General features: G+C 35.5%; 2 protein-coding genes across 2 annotated transcripts; both read left to right on the plus strand.

The window, feature by feature from the left end:
* Positions 1 to 19,341: 19,341 nt before the first annotated feature.
* On the plus strand, positions 19,342 to 20,154 carry LOC139870015 (cysteine-rich receptor-like protein kinase 2). The gene is made up of 2 exons (XM_071857868.1): positions 19,342 to 19,939; positions 20,045 to 20,154. Exons 1-2 carry the CDS (start codon positions 19,342 to 19,344, stop codon positions 20,152 to 20,154), a joined length of 708 nt encoding a protein of 235 aa, XP_071713969.1.
* Positions 20,155 to 21,905: 1,751 nt separating this feature from the next.
* LOC139870016 (cysteine-rich receptor-like protein kinase 2) lies at positions 21,906 to 22,924 on the plus strand. Its single transcript, XM_071857869.1, has 2 exons — positions 21,906 to 22,698; positions 22,815 to 22,924. The coding sequence occupies exons 1-2, from the start codon at positions 21,906 to 21,908 to the stop codon at positions 22,922 to 22,924; spliced, it is 903 nt and encodes a 300-aa protein (XP_071713970.1).
* The last annotated feature ends 982 nt before the right edge of the window (positions 22,925 to 23,906 follow it).

The following is a 23,906-nucleotide window of genomic DNA, read 5'->3' on the forward strand; positions in this document are numbered from 1 at the left end:
AAAGCCGATTTTTAATCTTTAAGGATATTATCCTTTCTGGAGGTCTGATTCATTAGTCTTATCAAGCTAATTTGCACGGTGCCCTCCCCATTTTACGAGACAGATCCTCTCATGGTTAGGATAAGTCTGACCACTTGGCGACCCTGTTTGATGCTGAGGTCCGTAGATTTCCTGCTGATTTTAGAGATGACTTTTCTAGATTTTTTGTCAACCTACAGTTGGTCTGGACGACAACTTCCTGACCTGAATCAAGAAACGCGTGTCTTTTTTGGAAGACTTTACTTCCTTTTAATGATGGAATTGATTCATCGTGTAGATCCATCTTTCTTTCAAATATATTACAGTAAATCGGGTAAAACTGATTAGTTTAGTCCAAAGCAAAAGTACCTGCAATAATCTTGTACAAATATGTGATATATGTTTTGAAGAACTTGGTAAATTCTTCCCACACTTAGCTTTTATTTATTCTTTTCTTTGCCTTTTTATTCTCCTTTATTCCATTTTAAATGAATTCAAGTGTTTTGAGTTGTTTCTCCATTTATGTTCTCTCTGAGGTAACAATAATTTCGGCATTAACACCTAGTTTTATCGTTCATAAATATGTATAAATATGATTTTGAATTCATTCAAATTTTCACAATTTTTTTTTCTTCAAATTTTCACAAAAATTGGCAATTAAACTAAGTGTAAACCCGAGAGAATTTATAACCCTTCCCCACACTTGAGATCATGCAATGCCCTCATTTACATGAAATCAGACTATAATTATAAGTTCATGAGGGTGATTAGTGTAGAAAAGTGATTAAAAATATCGATTTTGCAAACATATTGTTTTATATCACATTTGATATTTTACGTCTTGTCGTTAAAATTAGTAGCTTTTGCTGAACTTAATGTCAGTCTTTGAAAGTGCGATGTTTTATCCTATTTTGTACATAAGATAAACTACAAACATACATAATATTTTTATTATATTTTTTTTATAAAACTTTTATTTATTAAAACAATTTAAATGAATAATTTTTTTTAAAATTTTGTTTCCTTTTACTTTAGGTAGTTTCGGTATGTTTACCTAGTCCGTCCCTCGACAAAATTTAAAATTTATCGTTTTTAAAGCGATTGTTTTAAAAGCAAAGATTTTTGGGTTTTTTAATTTTTTTGGTATACTTTAGATCAATAAAATTAAATAATGATAACAAAATTTTTCGCCCCGCCATCGGGTAAAGCAATTTCGATTTCATGACCTAGTCTTTAACTTACGACGAATTTTAGAAATCATTTTTTTTAATGAAATAAAGTAAATTTTTGTTTTTTTAAAATCACACAAAAATTAAATTTAAAAAACGTATTATTTTCATACAAACCTACAAAACAAAATAAAATTCAGAATGGGGGGAGAAAACTAGTTCTTTAGTGTCTGCTAGTGGAAAAGACCAATCAGATTTCATTCTCGGAACTACACGAGAACAGAACAACTAACTCTAGACAGCATTTTCTTTTTAGAACATTTGAATCTCCCCACACTTAGGTAGTTGTGGTTTTGAAATTGTGATTAACTTCATTGTCAATTTCTTTTGGACCATAATCAACTTGCATATCTGTGACTTTTGCTTTAAGCCATTGGTCGAATTCCTGTGTAATTTCCACAAATTCAACTAGTTTCGCCTTTTCTTTAGGCAAAAAATTTGATACTAACCGGTTACATAACTTAAAGTTCCCCTTGGTTCTAGCATCGCGAATCCGTTTAATAAGTTTCTTCATTGAACTATTAATAACGGCTTAGTGAATTTCGGAAGGCTATAAATCCTAAACCATATATCGGATTTAGGCGAGTCCTAAACGAAAAGTCATCTACTCGAAACGAACTATCTGAAAATAAATTTTCTAGAAGTCCTAGGAGCCTGATCAGACCCCGAAAAACAGCAAACAAGTGCTCCGGTAGGTTTCTTGGTGCTTGATGCTCATCACGGTTCTCATCCTTGATGCGTGTAAGCTTCAAGTGTAAAACTCTTTGATGTTTTAGCATCACTTTGACCAAGTTTCAACCATAAACACACAACTATGAGTAAAAGCTATCATTCTATAAGTTTTGAACATCAAGGTTGCCTCTTTATTGCATAAACCCAATAATGCTTCAACCTTTGTCCTTTTTACACAAGTTTATGCATCTTCATCATATGAGATGATGAAGACTTGATCTTTATCATCACAACAATCACAAAAAGGTTTTAAGTAAGTGAGATCTACAATAATAACTTAGATCTTAAGTATTAAGAAAACCCTAAGCTAGAAAGCTTGGATCTTTACAAGATTAATGAGACCATAAGCTAGAAAGCTAAGATCTAATGAAAGTAATGAGACCATAAGCTAAAAAGCTAAGATCTTTAACAAAATAATGAAACCTTAAGCTAGAAAGCTTGGATCTTTAATGTTCTTGAAGATCCTTAAAGCAAAAGGCTAGATCTTCAAGCTTTATGAAGATCATAAACACAAGTTTTGAACTTTTTAACAAAATAAAGGAATCATAAGCTAGAAAACCTAGATCCAACAAAGTAATGAAGATTCAAAGCTAGAAAGCTTGAATCTTTCATGTTCTTGAAGGATTCAAACCCAAGTTTGAATCTACAAGATATAACAAGATCAATGATAACGCCAAAATTATACATATTTATTGTCGTTATTTCGATCCGATTTTGTATCATTTTGTATGTAATTGTTGTACTTGTGTATTGTAATAAGTTAAATTGTGTGTATAATCCATTTCAAGTGTTGAAGCGAAGATTTATGGAAAATATTGCTGATTTTAGAAGATTATGCGCACCTGCACCGTTTTAGCTATAACTCGGTCATACGAACTCGAAAAAGTGTGAATCCGGAGCCCAGACGTCCGTAACTCAGAGCTCTACAACATCATATTGGAAAATTACCAATAAACAGTACCAGATGCGGCGCATCTGAGGCCAAAATAGTCCCGACAGCTTTAAATACGGCGCATCTGTGCCAGATGCGGCGTATCTGAGCCAGATGCGGCGCATCTAACTCAGATGCGGCGCATATGAGGTCCTGCCGACAGTTCTGGGTCCTAAAACGAGCTGGAAACCACTAAAAATAAAGGGATGCGGCGCATCACCTTTAGATGCGGCGCATCTGATGCATTTCTGGCCATTTTACCTAACTTTTGAGCCTATTTAAGAAGAGCTTTGGTTACACATTTGAGACACCACAATATAGATCAGTAGTAGTCCGAGAAGGGGGCTTTCCCCAGCCATTCTAAAGGGTTCTTCACCCTTTTGAGCATCAAGATTGAAGAAGTGATCATACGCTACGATAGGTACTCTCGGTTTCATTTATTTTAGTGATAAGATTATGAATTCCTATTGTTTCGATTGTATCGTTGTAACCTTCATTATTATGACTGGCTAAAGCCTTGTGTGTTTACTTTAATGTAAGATTTATATTTTGGGATTGTTTTATCTTTTAATGTTATTTAAGTTACTATGATGTTTGATTGATTAAATTACCATGTCCAACCAAAAGAACCATAGTTATGCTAGTTTGGTACTTTCCTTCAATTACATAGATTGTTAACTACATGTGACACTAGGAACACAATCTATGCTTCAATACTTTTAGTAATCTAGACGGGTAAACATATACTTAATTGACGACTTTGCTATATGTTTAGATCGGTAATTGAATAAGTACTAGAACTACATAGTCATGAATTTACCTCAAGTGATTGTTGTAATTTAGGTTTTACGTGAGTTTAATCGGGTTGGGTCTAATTAATCTAATCAATCTAAATCAATTATGTTCTTCCATAGATCCATTGTTGTAAGTATCCATTTACTCTAGTTCAATTATACAAGTTATGAATTGGTTTATGTGAGTTTATCAATGTTCATGGCTAATACTTCAACACCTAGTGATTTAGACATCTACATGTGAGTGTAGGATGGTAATTGAATGGTAACTAGATTTTACAATAGTGTAGTTTATTTAGAGTGATCTTAATAAATTAGGTTTTATGTGAATTCAACCAAGGAAGAGTCTTATTGATTAAACATAGGTAAAGAAGAACTAATGACAAGGTTTATGTGAATTTACTAAGTTTATAGTTCTCGGTTTATAGATATTGTGAGATTGATATGAACCATTTACTTGTAACTACAAAATAATGGGTTTAAGTATAAAAGAACAATCCTTATCATTTATCAAGCATTGAAGTAAACACCGCCTTCTCATCCTTGTTATTTATCTCATTTTATTTCCCGTTTGTTACTTAACAATTCTACAATTAAAACTCCCCTTTTTCTTAGAATAATTAACTGTTTTTGAAGTCCTTAAAACAAACTTCTCCCTGTGGATCGAACTGGTCAAGTTACTTGCTAGTTACTACATGATCGGGTTTTAGTTGCCTGTATTATGTGTTAATTATTAAGCATATTGTCTACATTTTAAAGGTTACGTCTTAACACATCAACTTCTTAACACATCAACTTTTTGGCACCGCTGCCGGGGAGCGGTTTTGTTTAAAAGATTTTAATAGACTTTTAGTTATTCGATCCTTTCGTGGGAAGTTATTTTCACGAAAGTTACCTGCTTTATTTTTGTTTTTTGTTTGTTTTGTTTTTCTTTTGTGGTGTGATTGTAGCTAGGTTACAGGTATAATTTGGCTGGGTATGATTATATGATTTCGAAAGCCATGTATGATGTCCGACAATCAGGTGAATTATCAATTTTTATGGGTATGAATGAAGATTGGTATATGGGTTCTTGGGAAGCTAGGGTGGAACCAAGAGGTGTTTCTGAGACTTATGGAGGTTACTATATGCCCGAGGAGTGTGATGATAGTCTTATGTATCATTATACCCCTATGGACCAACCATGGGATTATTATGAAGATGGTAACTCATCCTGGGATTCATCTCAACAACACTTTCAAATTCAAGAAGGAGAGGAGAGTCAGTCGAATTTAGAAGATGTAATTTTAGACTTCATGAGAAACGAGACTGAACGGAGCCAAAATTTGCAAGAAACACTAGCGGGCCAACAAGAATCCATTGAGCGTTTACAGAGGACCATGAGCTGTCTACTCCAGCAAATTGAAGAAAGGGAGCCGGACACTTTTCTGGCTAATTCACTAGCTGATTCGAGGGGTAATACGCAGATACCCGAGGTAGAAAGTGTTGAGCGTACCATTATTATACCACCTACCACCCAAGTTATGTCCACGTTTGTAATGCTTTATCCAGGAATTGATGAACGAGAATTGCGGGCGATAGGTTGGTATTCATGGGATAGTGATGATGATTACGTTTTAACTACCGAGGTCGAAGAAATGGATTCATCAAAGATCATCGACGATGAGGAGTCTAAAATAGTGGAACCATTTGAGGAGACACCTTCTCATGTGGAATTTGTATATCCTCACGAGGTTAGCACTTGGAATATATTAAAAGATGATCCGTTTGGACATGATCCACCTGAAAGAATAAAATTTTTTCTGCAAGCCGCACTTAGGAGAGAGTCATGTGTTGACTCTCGGGTTAGGTATTTCTTTTTCAAGAAATTGAAAAAGGAATTATATGATATATTGTATACCACCCGAGGGGTTAATGATTGGCTCACGTTACTTATTCGTGGAACTTTTTCCACTGATTTTACATGTCGTCCGATAAGTGTGGGGAAGAACGACCCCATTAGGTGTTAAAAGAAGGGGTAAAGTTTGGTGCACAACTCATTAATAAATATGCACCATATAAAATGAGTATTATGCTATGTGCTGCAATTTTCAAAGACTGGCATGAAGTTCATCAAAATACTTGCATGATGATTGGTTTGTGATAGCGTTTAAGGAATGGATGATGTTCTTATCGTGACAGCCAATTCAGCGCCATCATCCCGTGATCTTCGGCCTAAAGCCTAGAAAGTATTAACTCTCTTTCATACTATTTGCCTTCTCGAATTTACAATTTTTCTGATTTCATGTAATGAGGGCATTACATGATTTTAAGTGTGGGGAAGGAGTAAATTCTTTCGGGTTTTACAAAAACATGGTTTAAAATGGCTTAAAATGTGGGTTTTACAAAAAAAAAAAAAAATGGTTTAAAATGGCTTAAAATGTGAAAATTTTTAACTTTATAAATTCATTTGCATGAATTTATTTTGTATAAAAGATTCAAGAAATAGCCAACTAAGGAAATGATCAACACGCTATATCACATACTTCGCTCAAGGATTCTATAGTACTTTGTTGAATCGGAAATCAAATCCAATACACATTGAATTAAGGAAGTCAAGTCTTCCAAAATGACGCACTTGCTAACTTATGTTAGAAGATGTAGTCCAGAACAGCTGTAGGTTGATGAAAAATCTTGAAAAGTCATCTCTATTATCGGCTGGAAATCCACCTCACCTCAGCATCAAACAGGGTTTTTGGTGGTCAGACTTATCCTAACCATGAGATGGATCTGTCTCGTACAATGGGGGGCACATTGCAAATTAGCTTTTAAGACTAATGAATCTAATCCCCACATGGATGATCTCCGTAAAGATCAACTGCATCTATGTTTACCGCGGTCAACATACATATGCTATAACAAATTGAGGAGTGCAAACTCATGGTTCACCGATGATATTTGGACACGATATAGTTTCTTCTAAAACTTATGCTATTTTATGAACTATATTGTGTAAAACCATTTTTAGAACATCCGATTTCAAGTTTCATGATACTTCAATCATGGGGGCGAGTAGCTTGCTAAACGCCGACTGAGGCTTCGGTTTTCAGTTACCCTCAACCGGACTTTGAGGTTAAAACCGGAAAACTTGTTAGTGTAAAAACTAACATGACTATTTTTCAAAATATCAAAGGTTTTTCGCAAAGGTCCTAATTTCCCTAAGGATCCAAATTTTTAAGAAATGTGGGACTTTAAAACCACCTTTCGACTTTGGTGTGATTTCAATTCGCGTGTGTACTCTAAATGTGTGTGTATACTCAAAACGCGTGCGTGTGTTACATTGTGAAATAAATAAAAAGTGTGAGTGTGATTCGTGTGTGTTTTCAGAAATGTGTGTGTTCATCGTAATATATTTTAGTTTTTGTAAGTCTTGCTTGAGGACAAGCAAGGTTTAAGTGTGGGGATTTGATAACGCCAAAATTATACATATTTGTTGTCATTATTTCGATCCGATTTTGTATCATTTTGTATGTAATTGTTGTACTTGTGTATTGTAATAAGTTAAAATGTGTGTATAATCCATTGCAAGTGTTGAAGCGAAGATTTATGGAAAATATTGCTGATTTTAGAAGATTATGCGCACCTGCACCGTTTTGGCCATAACTTGGTCATACGAACTCGAAAAAGGGTGAATCCAGAGCCCAGACGTCCGTAACTCAGACCTCTACAACATCATATTGGAAAATTACCAATAAAAAGTACCAGATGCGGCGCATCTGCTATAGATGTGGCGCATCTGAGGCCAAAATAGTCCCGACAGCTTTAAATGCGGCGCATCTGTGCCAGATGCGGCGCATCTGAGCCAGAAGCGGCACATCTAACTCAGATGCGGTGCATCTGAGGTCTTGCCAATAGTTCTGGGTCCTAAAACGAGCTGGAAACCACTAAAAATAAAGGGATGCGGCGCATCACCTTTAGATGCGGCGCATCTGATGCATTTCTGGCCATTTTACCTAACTTTTGAGCCTATTTAAGAAGAGCTTTGGTTACACATTTGAGACACCACAATATAGATCAGTAGTAGTCCGAGAAGGGGGCTTTCCCTAGCCATTCTAAAGGGTTCTTCACCCTTTTGAGCATCAAGATTGAAGAAGTGATCATACGCTACGATAGGTACTCTCGGTTTCATTTATTTTAGTGATAAGATTATGAATTCCTATTATTTTAATTGTATCGTTGTAACCTTCATTATTATGATTGGCTAAAGCCTTGTGTGTTTACTTTAATGTAAGATTTATGGTTTGGGATTGTTTTATCTTTTAATGTTATTTAAGTTACTATGATGTTTGATTGATTAAATTACCATGTCCAACCAAAAGAACCATAGTTATGCTAGTTTGGTACTTTCCTTCTATTACATAGATTGTTAACTACATGTGACACTAGGAACACAATCTATGCTTCAATACTTTTAGTAATCTAGACGGGTAAATATATACTTAATTGACGACTTTGCTATATGTTTAGATCGGTAATTGAATAAGTACTAGAACTACATAGTCATGAATTTACCTCAAGTGATTGTTGTAATTTAGGTTTTACGTGAGTTTAATCGGGTTGGGTCTAATTAATCTAATCAATCTAAATCAATTATGTTCTTCCATAGATCCATTGTTGTAAGTATCCATTTACTCTAGTTCAATTATACAAGTTATGAATTGGTTTATGTGAGTTTATCAATGTTCATGGCTAGTACTTCAACACCTAGTGATTTAGACATCTACATGTGAGTGTAGGATGGTAATTTAATGGTAACTAGATTTTACAATAGTGTAGTTTATTTAGAGTGATCTTAATAAACTAGGTTTTATGTAAATTCAACCAAGGAAGAGTCTTATTGATTAAACATAGGTAAAGAAGAACTAATGACAAGGTTTATGTGAATTTACTAAGTTTATAGTTCTCGGTTTATAGATATTGTGAGATTGATATGAACCATTTACTTGTAACTACAAAATAACGGGTTTAAGTATAAAAGAACAATCCTTATCATTTATCAAGCATTGAAGTAAACACCGCCTTCTCATCCTTGTTATTTATCTCATTTTATTTCCCGTTTGTTACTTAACAATTCTATAATTAAAACTCCCCTTTTTCTTAGAATAATTAACTGTTTTTGAAGTCCTTAAAACAAATTTCTCCCTGTGGATCGAACTGGTCAATTTACTTGCTAGTTACTACATGATCGGGTTTTAGTTGTCTGTATTATGTGTTAATTATTAAGTATATTGTCTACATTTTAAAGGTTACGTCTTAACACATCAATCAAAAAGCTAAAAAGCTTGATCCTTGCATGATGATGATGATGATGATGATGTCGAAAATGAGAAGAGAAGAGGAAGAAGAAGAAAATTTAAAACTTACACTTTTTAGAGTGAGAAAGACTAGAGAGAGAATTAGAGAGTAAGTGTATGTAAAATGTGAATGAGATTAAGTGTGAAATGGGTGAGATTTGATTGGTATTTATAGAGTGGTGAGGTGGTGGTGAGGTGGTGGTGGCTGTAGGTTTCAAGGGGGACAAGGGGGGACAACTTTTGCTTTTTGGTTAATGGTGGTCTAAAGTTGGTGCTTATGTTGGGATCCCATGCAACAATTGTGATTATGGTTAACAAAAATGCTAGTATGTTCCCTCTTATTAATGTGTATTTGTCTTACATTTATATGGGTCATAAACTTATTAAAATTGGGCTATTTAAATAGTCCATTAACTAGAGTAGGGTGGGCTAAAGTTCAACAAGGTAGAAAGTCTAACAAGACTAACTAGTGAGCATAAGTAAATTACTAAGCGTAGTTAAGCAACCAAAATGCCAAGTAATTGTTATTAGGAAATAACAATTAGTATTACGTAGTCATAATATTCCAATTATGACAAAAGTTAAACGTGTACCAAGTGCATAGCTCGTTTCAAACGTCAAGTGACACCAACGGTCGTAAAAGCATTCGGGGATCAAGTTAAGTGATTAAACACTTAATAGCACGTTGTAAGATGTTAACCAAAGTAGTTATCATGAAATAAGATCCCAGAACATAAACTCGTTCAGTATGCACAAATACGCAGTTTCGTGAAAGTAATGAGCACAAAAGTATAAGTCGAAAAAGTCGGGTCGTTACATAAAACATAGAACATACGCTATATTGGCTAAGTTGTCTGAGTTGGTTACAGCCTTTCATTTTGACAGCTACAAAAGAAGCGTAATGCATTATCATCTCTTTCAATGTGATTTTTCTTTGTTTTGATATATGATCTGAAACCACACAAGTAGATTTAGAGCAAATGAGCAAAGAATTGAAGTACAATACCTTGTCTTCTAAATTGTAAGTAGAAGGTAATCCTTGAAGCATCTTCGCCAAAACAAAAACATAGCAAAATAATATTATGTAATAAATCAACACTTGAACAATAATAAAATGTGAGCAAAGGTAAATAATTCAGATTGTTACAGTGGTAATTCGAAAATAAGATAACCATCTTGCAAACACTACTAATACAAATAAAATTACAAAAAACTTTAACCGTACCATAATGTTTATGTCAAGCAAAACCAATCTGACCCGATTCAGGAGTTGAGTTATTTAAACGGAAAGACTCAGATGTATTGAATGATCCTTAAGAAATGTTTACACATGATTCCTTTAGCTTCGTACACTAAAAATAACAACATTAGAATACTCATTTTAAATTACCATTGTCATAAAGGACAACATTGAAAGATCACTGTAACAAATTAACTCATAATAATTGATATCAAATAAATTTATAAAAGAGTAAAGATAGATACTATATAGTCAGATAAACTTTAACTTTTGTCATCAATGGTTAGCGATAGAACAAAAAATCATGTTATTATATCCATAGGGCTTGCTGGAGCATGCTGTGAGAATACTCTATGGTCCTAAATCTTAGGCCATATAACCAAAAAGGAGAATCAACAATGAGTAAGAGTACTAAAAAGTAGTAGCTTTCAACTTCTTCATGGATGTTTGCCGCATTCAAATCAACATACATGTTTTCAAGATGTTACCTTTTGAATTACTTGCGCCAATGAAATCGCTTTAAAAAGTAATTTAGAATTATAGTCACTAAAGATGGAAAGATAGTGTAATTACCAATACCAAATCCATGGTTATAATCAGGAAATACTATATTTTATTGGCATTATGAGATATATTTGACTTACAAAGTCGGATAAACTTGCCAACAACATATAAAATATAAGCCAGAAAATTAATAGTTACTTCGACAATTAGACTCTTGATCGATTTAGTGAAGATGGTGTTATTAATCTAACCAACGGGAACCATAAATGTGATCATAAGTGAAGATTCACAATAAAAGCTTCACCATCAGACACATCATAACAACTTGTCAACTTTTCTCACTGACATTACATTGAACACCTTGTATGCATTCAAAAACCTCAAAATTAAAATTGATAGAAATACATCACCTGATGAAACTCACAGATGAACATCACCAACTTCACCTAATACAACCGAATAACAACAATTTAGAAACAATACTATAACAAAACCATAATTTATTGTTTGTAATCTAACAAACATAATGCAATGAAAAAACCCTAATTTATAGTCTGTAATCGAACAAACGTAACCGATTTATACCTAATCCTTTTTTAAATTCTGAAAATTACCAAGAGAAACTCACCAAATAACAAAACCATAGCCCGAAATTGTAGTCGCATACACCAAAAAAAATACTAATTAAACATATTTCCTCTCAGATTCCTCTCAATTTATTCATCTCTAGTTTTCAAATTCTATTAGTATTCAACCAAATGTTAATATGATCAGATAATCTCCAAACATAACTTACCAATTGATTGAAAAGCATATATGCGACTGGTTGATTATAGAACCCTTGAATTAAAACCTCTTAAATTGCATCGTGATTGTAGAACCCTAGAACGCAATGGAGACGAAAGCAAATCATTTAATAATTTCTGATTGAAATAATTTAATGATTTTGAATTATAACAAATACTAACCTGGTAATTTCAACCAACGCTTCTACGAATAAATTGAGAGGAATCTGAGATGAAAGCAAATCGTATGAAGAAACATGTAAACAATCGATATTAACTAAAAACAACCAAAATACACAAATTGAAGAAAGCAAAAAATCATGAAACATAAATTATTATTACCTTAAACAGAAGATAATCCACGCACAACAACAACCTTGTTTGAACCCTAACTCATCGAGTTGCAAATTTCAATCGAAAGAAAAAAAAACAGATAACTACGGATTAGTAACTCACGCTGAAGTAATAACGATTCACTATGCAAATTAACTAAATGAAAAAAAGGTAACAACCGATTAGCAACTCAGGTTGAATTAATAACGATTCAGTAAGTGTGAATTGACTGACAGAAATGATGGAAAACGGTTTCAGATCAATCGCCTCAAACCTTGATTTATACCCTAAATCTTCAATAGATTTGAATAAATTAAAAAAAGGAGACGATTCAAACGATAATAGTTGATCGGGAGGAATGCTTAGATGAAAAAAATTAGGGTTCAGCGTGAATTGAACCCTAACCTTGTTCGATCGTGATGAAAATCAACCCGCTAACCTTGTTCGATCGTGATAATTGCCTTTGATTTTTGAGATGATGAATGTAGGAGGAGGCATCATTAGAAAGAAAGCACTGTAGATTAGGGTTGATGATAATGGGTGAATGGCGTAAATGGATTAGAATAGTGTGACCCTTGTTTAGATGCAATACTCCGGTAATTTTTATTGCATCAAGGGTATTATTGGAAGTCTTGTAAGAATGCAAATAATTATAAGGTTATAGGTTGATCCAATGGTTATCAAGTAAGGGCAATGGAGGTCATTTTTTTGATCTAAGGGTCCAAATTCAATAATGTTAAAAAGGAATAACTCAATTTTTCTTTTCTTTTAATGTGTGTGTATATATATATATATATATATATATATATATAGTATAGACTATAGATAGATATAGATAATTACTATACGGAGCAGTTCTTATGAGTTATGAGCATGGTGTCATACAAAATTTAATAGTCCTTATATTATATAGAAAATGCTAACAACATCTCTTATGATTAAAGTCACATGTAACCGTCGTGTACAACTTTTTTATGCATCTTAACGACAATCCCTACTTCTATCGTTAGCAAATTCTATATTGTATTTATATTTACATACAAGGTTGCAAAATTCGCTATTCAAGGATTAATCGGTCGGGACTTTAAAAGGATTAATCGGTAATTCGGGGATTAATCGGATTGTACTGTATACATTTAAATACTAAATTTTTAAAATTATATGTGTAAATATAGAAAAAAAACCATAAATATAAAAATAAACTCTAACGTAACTGTCTAAAATTATCTATTTTTTCTCAAAAACTATAAAGTTCTAGTATAAATTCATGTTAAAATGTTAACCATTTTTAACTTTGACCAACTTTGATTACCAAATTCGATTTTGACCCATCAATTGACGTTGACTGTTTAATTAAACGGATTTTTGGAAATCGGAACGGATTGCTCTTAAAAATGATTAATTTGGGATTAATCGGCGAGTAATCGGGTTTTTTGCAACACTGTAAGCATATATACTCCATTAATATGATTTTATTAAACTAACTGTGCAATTTTCATGGTAAACAGCGGCTGCTTACTAGATCGATGATGAGCTAAACGCCACTTAAATATTCGATTTTTGTTAGTTTAATCGTAATCCTACAACTAATCCACAAAAGAATTGCATGCCAGAGCCCAGATCATCAAAATCACATGTGATCAGCCGGATGAAAACAATGTAAGTGAATTTAATCAAAATTTTGTCAATATGACAGATTTACTTGGCGCCCAAATGCAAAGATCACATATTGGAACAGCAAGTATCGGTACGGGACCCGATAGTAACTTCGGCCTTGCCCAATGCTACGGTGATCTATCTACAAAAGATTGTAACTTATGCTACAAAGAAGCACGTAATGTACTTCCGCGTTGTTTTCCTAGCAACGGGGGTCGAATTTATCTAGACGGTTGCTTTACTCGATTCCAGAATTACAATTTTTTCGACGAGTATACTGGCCTGACGACACGTACGTTTGTGGGAACGAAACAATAAAGAGTACGGCGTTTCAAGATACGGTAACACAAGCAATGTCTAATGCTGTAACAAATGCATTAAAAAACAAGGAATATTTTGGTAAGGAACAAATGTTGGTTTCTGGTAATAAGAATGAATCTGTGTATGTGCTTGCTAACTGTTGGGGGACTTAGTCCGAGCTCTTGTAGTTCGTGTTTGGCGAACGCAACTGCATCGGTTTCCAAGTGCCTACCATGGTTTGAGGGTCGTGCACTGAATACGGGATGTTTTCTAAGGTATTCGGATACAAATTTTCTCAATCTTGCTGGTCGCGCTCGTAATGAAAAAGGTAACGAAATTAGTCAAACTATCGACTTAATGATTTTATAAATGTGTTTATGTATATGCTCTTATGAGTTCTTATATGTGGGTTTTGCAGTGAAGAAGATAATTAAACGTGGTCTCATTATAGGTGGTGGAGTGTGTGGGTTTCTACTACTTATAATGGAGATAGAAAAGAAAAGAAAAATAATTGTAATAAATGTTAATAGATGATTCGTATTATTTCTTGATTGCTAAATGATCATACAAAGCATAAATATATAGGCATGAACCCTACAAGAGATAATGGGCTAAGCCCAATACAAGAAAGAACATGGGCTAGCATATGGACTAATAATAGCTAGTCTAACATCCCCCCGCAGTTGGAGCGGGAGTGCTGCGGACGCTCAAACTGGACCGAAAGTCATCAAACAAGGCATACGGGAGACCTTTAGTGAAAATATCTGCAAACGGATATCTCGAAGGCACATGAAGAACTCGGACCTGTCCCTGAGCAACCAAGTCTCTAACGAAGTGAATGTCAATCTCAATGTGTTTGGTTCGTTGATGTTGAACCGGATTGGAGGAGAGATATACAGAGCTGACGTTGTCGCAGTAGACGAGAGTAGCTGAAGTAAGAGGACAGTGCAGCTCACGAAGAAGATTACGAATCCAACATGTCTCTACAACGGCGTTGGCCACGCCGCGGTACTCGGCCTCAGCACTAGAGCGAGAAGGAGTATGTTGTCGTTTAGACGACCACGATAGCAAGTTGTTTCCAAGGAACACACAATAACCAGATGTAGAGCGTCTGGTGGTAGGGCAACCAGCCCAATCAGCGTCAGAGTAGGCAACCAAGGTGGTAGGAGATGATGCGTACAACTGTAAACCAAGATCTGTAGTACCCTGAATATACCGTAAGATCCGCCTGAGAGCGTGAAGATGCTGCTCTCGGGGATCGTGCATGAAGAGGCAAATCTGCTGAACAGCATAAGTGATGTCAGGCCGAGTAAAGGTCAGATACTGTAATGCGCCTGCGAGACTACGATATAAAGTCGGGTCCTTCACGGGAGGACCGTGAGTAGTGAGTTTGGCCCCTGGTTCGACCGGGGTTCTACATGGGTGACATGTGGCCATATCAGCACGCTCAAGAATCTCTATGGCGTACTGTTTCTGAGACAAAAATAACCCAGTGGTGGTGCGAGTGGCGGAGATACCCAAAAAATAGTTCAGCGGCCCTAGATCGGTCATGGCAAATTCTTTGTGAAGAGAGGAGATTATCCGCTGAAGTAAACATGTGGAAGAGGCTGTCAAGATAATGTCATCAACATAGAGGAGCAGGTAAGCAGTTTCGGAGCCCTCACGATAGATAAATAGAGATGTATCACAACGGCTATTATGAAAACCAATCCGCTTAGCATACCCTGCAAATCGCTGAAACCAAGCCCGGGGTGCCTGCTTGAGGCCGTATAAAGATTTTTGCAAAAGACATACATAATCAGGGTATCTAGGGTCCCGAAAACCTGAGGCTGGTGCATGTAGACAGTCTCAGATATCTGGCCGTGAAGAAAGGCGTTCTTGACATCCAGCTGATGAACAGGCCAGTGTCGAGAAATAGCCAGGCTAAGAACAGTCCGTATAGTACCCGGTTTAACAACCGGACTGAAGGTCTCATCACAATCCACCCCAACCTGCTGGCTGCAACCGTTAGCAATGAGTCGAGCCTTATACCTGTTCAAATTACCATCTGCATTAAACTTGTGCTTGAAAAGCCACATGGAGCGAACTATGTTCGTGTCCGATGGGCGGGGCACAAGTTTCCAAGTACTATTTTTAATTAAAGCATTAAATTCGTCAGTCATTGCTTGTTTCCAATTAGGGTCACGAAGTGCATCTGGGTAAGTGCGAGGAATAGGAGAGATGACAGAGGTATGAAGATTAAGCCTTTGAACAGGCTTGGTGGTACCAGTACGAGTGCGGGTGATCATAGGGTGAGTAGACTGAGATGCGGTAGTGGTGGTAGCCTCAGTAGGAGGAGGCTGTGTCTCCGGAAGAGTAGTAGTAGGCACAGGATGAGTGGTGGTAGCCTCAACAGGAGGAGGCTGAGTCTCCGAAGTAGCGGTAGTAGCCTCAGTAGGAGGAGGCTGTGTCTCCGGGAGCGAGTGAGTGGGAGTAGTAACGACGGGTTCAGAGAGGTGAAGGGTACGAGAGAAAATATTAGGTGGGGGGTCGAGGAAATCGTAAGAAGGAGGTTGAGTGGGAGTCATGGAGCCGAATGGAAAGGCGGTTTCATCAAATGTAACATGGCGGGATAAGATAATTTTGTTGGTAGTAAGATCGAGACAACGGTAGCCTCGGTGGTTCGACGGGTAGCCAAGAAAGATACATGGAGTAGAGCGAGGTTCAAGTTTGTTTGTGGTGTGAAGGTGCGGGTAGCAGAGACAACCAAAGACGCGAAGAGTGGAGTAGTTAGGTTTTTGTTTGTAGAGGCGAGTATGCGGAATGTCGTGGTTTATGGCGGAAGAGGGGAGAATATTGAGAAGATGGGCTGCCATATGAAGAGCTTCAACCCAGTACATAGGTGGAAGATGAGCTTGGAATAGAAGAGTGCGAATGAGGTTGTTAATTGTGCGAAGCATTCGTTCAGATTTCCCATTTTGCTGAGAAGTGTGAGGGCACGAGAATCGGAATTGCATACCGTTAGATTGTAAGAGATGATGAAACGCTGTATTATCAAATTCACCACCATTGTCGCATTGAAAGGCTTTGATTTCTTTGTTAAATTGAGTTCTTACAAAGATACGAAATTGAACAAATGTCTTAAGCGCATCAGATTTATAACGTAATGGAAATACCCAAACATAATGAGTAAAATGATCAAGAAAGATAATATAATATTTCAAGCCACTAATACTAGCAACAGGAGAAGTCCATAAATCAGAATGAATAATATCAAAAGCAGAAGTTACATTAGAACTAGAAACAGAAAATGGAAGGCGCACATATTTGCCAAGCTGACATGCGTGACAAAACAAAGGAGACATAATTTTATTACACACAATATCTTTATTAGAAACAAGTTTACGAAGAACGTCATGTCCAGGATGACCGAGACGTTGATGCCAGGTGACGGGGCTAGCGAGGAGAGCATGTTGGGAAGAGTGTGGTGTAACGGGGTACAAATCTCCGGTGCTATCACATCGGAGAAGAAGCTGGCGCGTCAGATAATCCTTCACAGAAAAACCAAAAGGATCGAATTCAACAGAAACAAGATTATCACGTGTAAATTGACGAACGGAAATTAGATTTTTAACTATGTTAGGTGTAACAAGGACATTATGTAAGTGAAGAGGTCGGTGAGAATTAGGCAACAAGCTATGGCCGGTATTGGTGACGGGAATGGTGTTCCCGTCACCGACAGCGACTGACGGATATTTGCAATTATTAAAAACAGTACTCAAATTATTAATACAAGAGGTAAGATGAGTGGACGCACCAGTATCCATATTCCAACCAGAATCATTAGTACCATGAGGATAAGGCCCAAGCAAGCTGGGTTGAGTAGAAATGGAAGCCTGAAAAGCTTGTTGTTGTTGTGGCAAAACATGTAAATTACCAACTGGTTGTTGATGTAGCCCAACATGGTAAGGAGAAAAACTGGTATGCCCAAACAGAGGTGGCCCATAACTATTTGGTAGAAGCCCACTTGAAAGCAGGCCAGAAATTTGCGGCCCAATATTCTGATTTCCAGCCATATTAGAAAAAAAAAACTAGTACCGTATACGTTTATTATGGTCTTCAAGAAAGTGGATTATGTCACCACTTATTTGCGTTGAAAGATAAAGTAGGTTGAAAAGTAGAGAAAAAAAAAAGAAAAAAAAAATTATTTGTCTTCGATTTTACGGAGTGAAAAGATAAGAAAGGATGTTGTAGATCTCCAATACACCAAACACAATATTTAATTGATGTAGTTTCTTTTATTGCTTCCACATGCCACATAAAAAAAATCAAATAAACTAATATTGAAATCTATCCCTAGAAAAAGGAGGAAGTCACGTGTTTGTGTTCTTTTGTGTAGTAGGGATTTGTAGAACGGCAGGGAAGATGAAGAATAGGAAAAGAAGATAAAGATAATTATGATGAAAATATGATAAGGGTTAGAAAGTAGATGGTGGCTCTGATACCATGTTAATAGATGATTCGTATTATTTCTTGATTGCTAAATGATCATACAAAGCATAAATATATAGGCATGAACCCTACAAGAGATAATGGGCTAAGCCCAATACAAGAAAGAACATGGGCTAGCATATGGACTAATAATAGCTAGTCTAACAATAAATGGCAAGTCAATCTTTGCTCCAGACTACGTATCGCATATGCTTAGATATATGATTGTGAATACGATCTAGTCTCTTTTTTTTTTTTTTTTTAATCTAGTCTATCTATGGCTATTATATTGGAAACACAAAAATAATACTCCGTACTCCGTATAATTAGTTGACCATGAAAAGGAAATGATTTCCAATCAATAAAGTGCCTCTGTATGTATGGTGAATATTGAGAATCAAAAATAAATTCAAACATATTATCCTGGTCGTGTATGTAGGGAGTTGGCAGCAAACAATTGCAACTAAGATATTCCCTTAATTTAGTTAACTATACGTCTAAAAAAATTGTTGTACGGATTTGTAATATTCCAATTATAACCCAATCTTTGCAGACAAAATGTATTATATAAATATAAACAAACTATATATATATCATACATACCCATCGGAAATAAGAAAATAAAAATCTGTTATCCCCTCAACGTTATTTGAAAAGTGATCGCCAGGTATGAACTAAGCTCCGATCAGCAACTGTATAGTAATTTTCTCCTTTATATTTACTTTTACTATAATAATAATATAATAATATAAGTCTAAATATAAATAATACACGTACGTAGTTCTTATGAGCACGGTGTCATACTAACTGTAGATTCCCATTGTAAACAGCAGCTGCTTACTAGATTGATAATGATGAGCGAATCGCCACTTAAATATGCGATTTTCGTTAGTTTGATCGTAATCCTACAACTAGGATCCACAACAGAATTGCATGCCAGAGCCGAGATCATCAAAATCACCTGTGATCAGCCGGAAGAAAACAATGTAAGCGAATTTAATCAAAATTTTGTCAATATGACAGATTTACTTGGCGCCCAAATGCAAAGATCACATATTGGAACAGCAAGTATCGGTACAGGACCCGATAGTAACTTCGGCCTTGCCCAATGCTACGGTGATCTATCTACAAAAGATTGTAACTTATGCTACAACGAAGCTAGTAATGTTCTTCCCCGTTGTTTTCCTAGCAACGGGGGTCGAATTTATCTAGAAGGTTGCTTTACTCGATTCCAGAATTACAATTTTTTCGATGAGTATACTGGGCCTGACGACACGTACGTTTGTGGGAACGAAACAATAAAGAGTACGGCGTATCAAGATACGGTAACACAAGCAATGTCTAATGCTGTAACAAATGCATTAAAAAACAAGGAATATTTTGGTAAGGAACAAATGTTGGTTTCTGGTAATAAGAATGAATCTGTGTATGTGCTTGCTAACTGTTGGGGGACTTTGAGTCCGAGCTCTTGTAGTGCGTGTTTGGCGAACGCAACTGCATCGGTTTCCAAGTGCCTACCATGGTCTGAGGGTCGTGCACTGAATACGGGATGTTTTCTAAGGTATTCGGATACAAATTTTCTCAATCTTGCTCGTCACGCTCGCAATGAAAAAGGTAACGAAATTAGTCAAACTATCGACTTAATGATGACAAAATTAGTGTAAGTCCTTCATAAATGTGTTTATGTATCTAATGATTTCTTATATGTGGGTTTTGCAGTGAAGAAGATAATTAAACGTGGTCTCATTATAGGTGGTGCAGTGTGTGGGTTTCTACTTCTTATTAGTTTATGCGTGTTCGTTATGAGATGCCGTTCAAGTTTATGTTAGTTCATGCGTGTTCGTTGTGAGATGGAGTCCAAGAATTGTGTGAGGATGACTATAGGAATATTACTTAATTGTTAAACAAATGTCACGTATACTTTTCTAGTTACTCTTTAAATTATTTACTGATTAATAAAATTAGTTACCTATTTTAATTTTTTATTACATTTGGATTGATATCCTTTTCAGTTTGAGATTTACAATCCAGAACTATTGGTTGCCGTGTTTTAGATACACATCAAATGGTAACATTGTAGATAAATAAATAAGTTTCATTCATCATTCAACCTAATCACCTCTAAATTGTGGTCTTGAAATTTAACAAGTCAATTTCAATACATCTATTGCACAATGTATTATAAATGCAGCTACAAATCTACGCATGGTCTGTGATTTACATCATTTGACCCTGTGATCAAATGCATGATCTTTTGTATTATTATTATTATCGAATTTCGGTTACTTGAATGTATGCTGATACAAGTACAAATGAAAGAATAAGAGTTCAACCATACAACTGGGCTAGGTTGATATCGGATCTATAAAGCGATAGCGATTGAAATGACAAAGATAAACTAAAATGATCTATAAAACTATGTCAAAATTTGTGTTTATCTTTGTCAATCTCTTTAAAGTTCATTACATACATGTAACTAAAATACACATTTACTTCGGTACCTAAAACGTATCACTCCATTTTTACCCTTTTTTTTTTGGCACATGAGGTGGCGGGTTTTTCGTTGAGAATTTCTCGTTCCCTCTCGATAGACCAATGGCGAATTTTATTGAGAGGAATCATCAAAGAAAAGAAAGAGGGTCAACATCTTAATGTGTATTTGAGAGATTGTCCCCGGGCTCTGCAGGGCCCTTGTGCACTAAACCCCCTACAGGCAGTCGTCCGTAGTCATGAATTAGTTGTAAAGTAGTCGTAATCGTGCGAATTCACGGGTCTTAAACTAAACTAGTAATCTAATAAAGTTAAAATTGAAATTAAAATCAAAATCAAAATTTATGATGGAGATAGAAAAGAAAAATAATTGTAACAAACGGCAAGTCAATATTTGCTCCAAACTGCGCGTATCGCATATGCTTAAATAAATGGGGATTGATATTTCAACCATTACTTTTACTATATCAACCATAAAGTACTAAGATTGACTTATATGATTGTGAATACGATCTATCTTTGGCTATTATATTGGAAACACATAAATAATATTCCGTACTCCGTACAATACTTGACCATGAAAAGGAAATGATTTCCAATCAATAAAGTGTCTGTGTATTTATGGTGAATATTGAGAATCAAAAATAAATTCAAACATATTATCCTGGTCGTGTATGTAGGGAACCATTGCAACTAACACTTTCCCTTAAATTAATTAATTATACGTCTAAAAAATATTGTTGTACGGAATTGTAATTTTCCAATTATAACCCAATCCTTGCAGACAAAATGTAACACTCCGTAATATAAATATAAACAAACTATATATCATACATACCTATCGGAAATAAGAAAATAAAAATCTGTTATCCCCTCAACGTTATTTGAAAAGTGATCGCCAGGTATGAACTTAGCTCTGATCAGCAACTTTATAGTAATTTTTTCCTTTATATTTACTTTTACTATTTACTATAATAATATAATTATAAGTCTAATGATAAATAATACACGTAGTGTACTTCTTATGAGCATGGTGTCATACTAACTGTGGATTAATTCCCATTGTAAACAGCAGCTGCTTACTAGATCGATGATGATGAGCGAATCGTCACTAAAAGCTACGATTTTCGTTAGTTTGATCATAATCCTACAACTAGTATCCACAACAGAATTGCATGCCAGAGCCCAGATCATCAAAATCACTTGTGATCAGAAGGAACAAAACAATGTAACCGAATTCAACCAGAATTTTGTCAACATGACAGACTTACTTGCCGCCCAAATGCAAAACTCAAGCATTGGAACAGCAAGTATCGGTACCGGACCCGACAGTAACTTCGGCCTTGCCCAATGCTACGGTGATCTATCTACAGAAGATTGTATCTTATGCTACACAGAAGCCCGTAAAGTTGTTCCCCATTGTTATCCCAGTAACGGGGGTCGAATTTATCTAGACGGTTGCTTTACTCGATTCCAGACTTACAATTTTTTCGAGGAGTATACAGGGCCTGACGACACGTACGTTTGTGGGAACGAAACAAGAAAGAGTATGGCGTTTCAAGATACAGTAAAACTGGCAATGTCTAATGCTGTAACAAATGCATTAAGAAACAAAGAATATTTTGGTAAGGATCAAATGTTAGTTTCTGGTAATGGGAATTGGAATGGGAATGTGAATGAATTTGTGTATGTGCTTGCAAACTGTTGGGGGACTTTGAGTCCGAGCTCTTGTAGTGCGTGTTTGGCGAACGCGACTGCATCGGTTTCGAAGTGCCTGCCATGGTCCGAGGGTCGTGCACTAAATACGGGATGTTTTCTAAGGTATTCGGATACCAATTTTCACAATCCTGTTCTTGACACAGGTCGCGCTATCAACAAAAAAGGTAACGAAATTAGTCAAACTATTCACTTAATGATGACAAAATTAGTGTAAGTCCTCTCCATAAATGTCTTTATTATGTATGTGGCTCTGATGATTTCTTATATGTGAGTTTTGCAGTGAATTGGAAAACTATTGTTCTTTGTGTTCTAGGTGCTGTGGGGTCTGTAGTTTTTGTTACCTCATGCGGGTTCGCTATAAGATGGTTTGAGAAGCGGAATTACTTGTAGTTATTATTATTAGTTCATTGTGAGATTGAGTCCAAGAATTTGTGAGGATGATTATAAGAATTTTATTTAGTTGTTAAACAAATTGTTACGTATACTTTTATAGTTACTCTTTTTAATTATATAGAGTGATTAATAAAAATAGTTACCTAATTTTTTTTGGTTGTTAACAATAATAAATAAATATAATATTTATTTTTCTAATTTAAGACTCCGTATTAATATTATACATTTATTTATACTTATATACATATACATATTGTTGTGATGTGATATTATTTAGTTAACTACTCCGTAAATTCAATAATATCCCTAAATCTTTTTAGCTTAAGATTTTGTATGAAAATCTGAAAGCAAACCATCTATGTAGATTTTGTACCAAACACCACACATTGACAAACCATCTAAACAAATAAACAATACAGACCGACAAAATCAAAAAGTAACCATAAGACTGTAACCCCAACATAAGCCTTCGAGTACAAATCAATCACCCATGAATAATGCCACAACAAGGCTAGAACCCACAACCTCTTAGTTAAAATGGCTTCTCAGTTAAAATGGCTTCTCGCCTAAAATGGTTCCTCACGTAGTGCTAAAAATACAGTTTTAACTAATGTGGCAAAGTAGATAATATGATTATATGGGACTAATGTAGCAACCCAACACCCATCCACTTTATTCAACTTAACAAACTAATTGCAAGAACCTGTGTTGTTCAATGACACCACTATTCGAGCCAACATTGCTTACAGGAACAACGGTGATGCACCCGAGGCTAAAATATTGGTTGGCAAATGCTCGCACCTTTATCAGTGAGTTATCTCAGCGTTCCAACACCCTGGTAGGTTACAGAAGTGTACAAAACTACAAGTCAATCTTGCTCCAGGACTGCATATCGCATGCTTAATTTATCAACTCCACTAGGATTAAAACATCTGTATACGCACGGGCCTTCGAACTTGGACACATCATTATAATATTA

The sequence above is a fragment of the Rutidosis leptorrhynchoides genome, chromosome 10, assembly GCF_046630445.1.
Source record: "Rutidosis leptorrhynchoides isolate AG116_Rl617_1_P2 chromosome 10, CSIRO_AGI_Rlap_v1, whole genome shotgun sequence".
Lineage (NCBI taxonomy): Eukaryota > Viridiplantae > Streptophyta > Magnoliopsida > Asterales > Asteraceae > Rutidosis > Rutidosis leptorrhynchoides.

Bases quoted from the DNA above. Each gene is read 5' to 3' on its own strand.
- LOC139870015 (XM_071857868.1), top strand. From the start codon at position 19,342: ATGACAGATTTACTTGGCGCCCAAATGCAAAGATCACATATTGGAACA. The intron at 19,940-20,044 runs GTAACGAAATTA...TGGGTTTTGCAG, and splicing joins TCACGCTCGCAATGAAAAAG to TGAAGAAGATAATTAAACGT.
- LOC139870016 (XM_071857869.1), top strand. From the start codon at position 21,906: ATGATGATGAGCGAATCGTCACTAAAAGCTACGATTTTCGTTAGTTTG. The intron at 22,699-22,814 runs GTAACGAAATTA...TGAGTTTTGCAG, and splicing joins TCGCGCTATCAACAAAAAAG to TGAATTGGAAAACTATTGTT.